At 44.4% G+C, this 5,863-nt stretch overlaps 1 protein-coding gene across 1 annotated transcript in view; it reads left to right on the top strand.

Annotated features, from left to right (window-relative positions):
* Positions 1-345: 345 nt before the first annotated feature.
* Positions 346-5,863, top strand: part of LOC142901847 (protocadherin alpha-C2-like) — a 28,902-nt gene continuing 23,384 nt past the window's right edge. Inside the window, exon 1 of the mRNA XM_076046551.1 lies at positions 346-3,445. Coding sequence (XP_075902666.1) covers positions 534-3,017 — 2,484 coding nt within the window. The 5' untranslated portion in view covers positions 346-533 and the 3' untranslated portion in view covers positions 3,018-3,445. The remainder of the gene's footprint in view (positions 3,446-5,863) is intronic.

The following is a 5,863-nucleotide window of genomic DNA, read 5'->3' on the forward strand; positions in this document are numbered from 1 at the left end:
ATATCTGAATGCGCCCTCCTTCAATTCATCCTTATGGCTTTCTTGATTTATTTCATTTTGAATTTCTCAGCTAAAAAACAACAACAAAAAACCCAAATCAAGCAAACAAACAAATACATATTTCCCCCTTAATTTTATACATGAATTGCTATCTATTTAGTTATCTAATTCCGACTTGTCATTACCACATGATAATAAAAAAAAACCTTTTTAATTCACTGAATGAAAAAATCCATTTCAAAAGGATTTTAATTGAAGCTAAGCTCATTTTCGTTTGCACCGAATGTTAACTTAATCACCACATAAAAACTCGATGTGGCGCTGTTTACTACATATAACGCCGATATTGGTTGCCATTATAAGAAATCCATCCGTGCAGGCTGCAGGTGCTGAACAGCTCCCGCGCTGAAGCTGACGTAGAAGCGATAAGGTCATCATTTTTTTTATTTGACCATAATTACCGATTTTTAAATGTAATTTTCGTGTTTGGACCAATATTTCATAACCTATTTAAGGAGATAAAAACGTGGAGAATGGCTTTGTTCGGTGGCAGTCAAAGCCGAAAGCGTTCCGCTGTAACAATGGATTCAAGAAGGAGGTATGTGGCGCTTATTGCTCTGTTGTCTTTAGCGCACCACGTTTCTGCCTCGGTCACTCATTATTCCATTCCGGAGGAGATGAAGGAGGGATCTGTCGTTGCGAACCTTGCGAATGATCTCAGTCTGGATGTTAAAACGCTGGATCAGAGAAAGATGCGTCTCGACCTACTCGCCAATAAGAAATATCTGGATGTGAACAAAGAGACGGGCGAGCTCTATATAGTGGAAAAAATTGACAGAGAAAGTCTGTGTACAAAAGCCGTTCCATTGTGCTACTTGAAAATGGAAGTCATACTTGAAAATCCGTTGAGAATATTTAACATAGAACTCGAAATTCTGGATATAAACGACAACGCCCCGCAGTTTAGAAGAGACGCCATTCATTTGGACATCTCCGAGTCAACGAGTACTGGGGAGAGGTTGTCACTCAGCAACGCAGTCGATCCTGATGTCGGAAGCAATTCAGTAAAAACCTATAATGTTAGTGAAAGCGAACATTTCACAATTGAAGTTCAAACTGGAAGAGACGGATCGAAGTTTGCAGATTTGATCTTGAAAAAAGCTCTCGACCGGGAGCAGCAAGCTGTTCATAAATTAATTCTCACAGCTGTGGATGGAGGAACACCTGCTCGTTCAGGGACTGCAAGTGTCATTGTTCATGTTTCTGATACTAATGACAACGCCCCCGTTTTTGACAGAATGAGTTATCATTTGCATGTAATGGAAAATTCTCCAATAGGAACCCTCGTCATTCACCTCAGTGCAAAAGACTTAGATGAAGGAACAAATTCTGAAATAACATATTCATACAGTTTATATACATCAGAAAAAACTCAGGAAACATTTAATTTAAATCCTTCCACTGGTGAAATTACTGTCAAAGGGACGTTAAACTATGAGGACATGGAGAGTTATGATATGGAGGTGATAGCTACTGATAAAGGAGCAAATAGTTTGTCTGGACAGTGTACAATAAAAATACTAGTCCAAGATATGAATGACAACCACCCAGAAATATCGATAAAATCATTCCAGAGTCCAGTTCATGAAAACATAAAATTAAACACAGTGATCGCTGTGGTGAGTGTGAGTGACAAAGACTCTGGTGACAATGGAGTGGTTGATCTTCGTATTCCTGATAATATGCCTTTCAAACTGAGGGAATCCCCTGATAACCATTATGAATTAGTGGTGTCAGAGCCGTTAGACCGTGAGAAGGTTCCAGAGTATGACATCACTTTCTCTGTGACAGACAGAGGTTCTCCTCCTCTATCTGACAATGAAACCATGACGTTAGAGCTGCTGGATGTGAATGATAATGTTCCACTGTTTGCTCAGTCGTTTTATACTATACGTGTAGAGGAGAATAATGCACCTGGAGCCTTGCTCAGTTCCCTGACTGCGTTTGACCCTGACCTCCATGAAAACCAGTATCTGGTTTATTTCATCTTGGAGAAGGAAATAGCCAACACGTCCATGTCCATGCTGTTCTCCATCAACCCAGAGAACGGAAATCTTTACGCACTGAAGACTTTTGACTATGAGATCGAGAAGGAGTTTCTGTTCCACATCGAGGCCAGAGACTCTGGCTCTCCTCCACTCAGCAGCAACGTGACGGTGCACATCATTATTGTGGACCAGAATGACAACGCTCCGGTCATCGTCTCTCCGTGGAGAGCCCACGGCTCAGTGGTGGAGGAGAAGATCCCCAGATCCACTGATAAAGGCTCCCTGGTTGCCAAAGTGATCGCTTTAGACACAGACTCAGTGCACAACTCTCGGATCACCTACCAGTTCCTCCAGGTGACCGACGCCAGCTTGTTCAGTCTGGACCAGTACAACGGAGAGATCCGCACCATGAGGATGTTCAGTTACAGAGATCCACGGCACCAGAGACTGGTTGTTGTTGCCAAGGACAACGGGGAGCCTGCTCTGTCTGCCACAGTCACCATCAAGCTGTCCACAATGGAGACAGCTGTGAAGGCCTACTCTGACATGACTGAGGTGCCTCTGGAGTACGACATCTTCTCAGACCTCAACCTGTACCTGGTGATCGGCCTGGGCTCGGTGTCATTTCTGCTGCTCATCACCATTCTGGTCACCATCGTGATCAAGTGTCAGAAGCCCAACGCCAGCAAAGCGGCTCCTCCCTGCAGGAACAGTGTGATCAGTGAGAGGAACTCCACCATCGCAGACTCCACCCTGGTGTCCAACGATGCCTACTGGTACAGTCTGTTTCTGGCAGAGACCAGGAAAGGGAAGATGGTGGTGAGACAACCAGTGCCAAAGGGCTCCAGGTACATCGTGTCCAGTATCCCAAGAGGGACCGGACTGACAGACACTAGTGACTCGGCAGCTTCCACTCTGCAGGTGAGATGCCAAAAATTTATTTTATTAACATTATCATTTGCAATTTAACGTGGAATTTAATTCAATTAATTTTTCTCATATTTTGTCACATTTTACAACTAATTTCAGTTGTATTTTCATCCTATTGAATGGAATGAAATAGGTTTGCTTTCCAGACGGTACATTATTTAAAACGCGTCACACGGTGGCGCCGAAAGCCCAGTAAGACGGTCTGAATACGTCATGACCGCTCAAATTAGCTTTTACCACCGGAGAGATGTCACAGGGAGCAGCCTGGCATTCTTTACCGTCGCCCAAGTCGTCGTGTATTTCCGTCATCGGCATTTTCCCGGAAATACCGCTACGTTATTGACAAAGGACTAATTTATGACCCTCGGTGTTTTTATTGACGTGTATCGTACTCATTTTTGTGTAGCCTATTTGAGGTGAGCCTACATAACAATGGAGTCGTTTGTAATTATTCGGTCTTCCGAGAGGTACGTGACGCTGGTTTTGCTCTTCTCTTTTGTTTTAAACGTGTCGTTTTCGTTGACACATTATTCAATTCCAGAAGAAATGAAAGAAGGATCGGTTGTCGCGAACCTTGCGACTGATCTCGGCTTGGATATAGATACGCTAAATCAGAGAAGGGTGCGTCTAGACACCATCTCAAATAAGAAATATCTGGACGTGAACAAAGACACCGGTGAACTGTATGTTGCTGAGAAAATTGACAGAGAGCACATATGCAATACGAAGTCATCGGCATCTTGCTATCTGCGGTTGGAGGCGATACTCGAAAACCCAATTCGAATTTTCAACATGGAAGTTGAAATACTGGACATAAACGACAACGCCCCACTGTTTCGTAGAGACGTCATTTATTTAGACATTTCTGAAGCTACGCCAAAAGGGGAGCGATTCTCTCTCAGCAATGCCGTTGATCCTGATGTTGGCACGAATTCTGTGAAAACGTATGAGCTGAGCGAAAGTGAATATTTTAACATTGAAGTCCAAACAGGAAGAGATGGAACCAAATTACCTGAAATAATTTTAACAAAGGCATTAGATCGGGAGCGGCAAGCTGTTCACAATCTGATACTCACAGCCGTAGACGGAGGCAAACCTGCGCGGTCAGGTACCGCAAGTGTTATTGTTCATGTTTTGGACAAAAATGACAATGCACCAACCTTTGACAGAACAAATTATGATTTAAAAATAATGGAAAATTCTCCAATAGGAAGCTTGGTCATTCACCTCAGTGCAACAGACTTAGACGAAGGAACTAATTCTGAAATAACATATTCATACAGTTTATATACATCAGAAAAAACTCAGGAAACATTTAATTTAAATCCTTCCACTGGTGAAATTACTGTTAAAGGGATGTTAAACTATGAGGACATGGAGAGTTATGATATGGAGGTGATAGCCACTGATAAAGGAGCAAATAGTTTGTCTGGACAGTGTACAATAAAAATACTAGTCCAAGATATGAATGACAACCACCCAGAAATATCTATAAAATCATTCCAGAGTCCAATTCATGAAAACATAAAATTAAACACGGTGATCGCTGTTGTGAGTGTGAGTGACAAAGACTCTGGTGACAATGGAGTGGTTGATCTTCGTATTCCCGATAATATGCCTTTCAAACTGAGGGAATCCCCTGATAACCATTATGAATTAGTGGTGTCAGAGCCGTTAGACCGTGAGAAGGTTCCAGAGTATGACATCACTTTCTCTGTGACAGACAGAGGTTCTCCTCCTCTATCTGACAATGAAACCATGACGTTAGAGCTGCTGGATGTGAATGATAATGTTCCACTGTTCCCTCGGTCGTTTTATACTATACGTGTAGAGGAGAATAATGCACCTGGAGCCTTGCTCAGTTCCCTGACTGCGTTTGACCCTGACCTCCATGAAAACCAGTATCTGGTTTATTTCATCTTGGAGAAGGAAATAGCCAACACGTCCATGTCCATGCTGTTCTCCATCAACCCAGAGAACGGAAATCTTTACGCACTGAAGACTTTTGACTATGAGATCGAGAAGGAGTTTCTGTTCCACATCGAGGCCAGAGACTCTGGCTCTCCTCCACTCAGCAGCAACGTGACGGTGCACATCATTATTGTGGACCAGAATGACAATGCTCCGGTCATCGTCTCACCGTGGAGAGCCCACGGCTCAGTGGTGGAGGAGAAGATCCCCAGATCCACTGATAAAGGCTCCCTGGTTGCCAAAGTGATCGCTTTAGACACAGACTCAGTGCACAACTCTCGGATCACCTACCAGTTCCTCCAGGTGACCGACGCCAGCTTGTTCAGTCTGGACCAGTACAACGGAGAGATCCGCACCATGAGGATGTTCAGTTACAGAGATCCACGGCACCAGAGACTGGTTGTTGTTGCCAAGGACAACGGGGAGCCTGCTCTGTCTGCCACAGTCACCATCAAACTGTCCACAATGGAGACAGCTGTGAAGGCCTACTCTGACATGACTGAGGTGCCTCTGGAGTACGACATCTTCTCAGACCTCAACCTGTACCTGGTGATCGGCCTGGGCTCGGTGTCATTTCTGCTGCTCATCACCATTCTGGTCACCATCGTGATCAAGTGTCAGAAGCCCAACGCCAGCAAAGCGGCTCCTCCCTGCAGGAACAGTGTGATCAGTGAGAGGAACTCCACCATCGCAGACTCCACCCTGGTGTCCAACGATGCCTACTGGTACAGTCTGTTTCTGGCAGAGACCAGGAAAGGGAAGATGGTGGTGAGACAGCCAGTGCCAAAGGGCTCCAGGTACATCGTGTCCAGTATCCCAAGAGGGACCGGACTGACAGACACTAGTGACTCAGCAGCTTCCACCCTGCAGGTATGAAAAGCTTATATTCAGCATGGCTTTTATCCTGGTTGTCA

Source organism: Nelusetta ayraudi, unplaced genomic scaffold (assembly GCF_046127955.1).
Source record: "Nelusetta ayraudi isolate G7.1 ecotype Tasmania unplaced genomic scaffold, CSIRO-AGI_Nayr_v1 ptg000090l, whole genome shotgun sequence".
Lineage (NCBI taxonomy): Eukaryota > Metazoa > Chordata > Actinopteri > Tetraodontiformes > Monacanthidae > Nelusetta > Nelusetta ayraudi.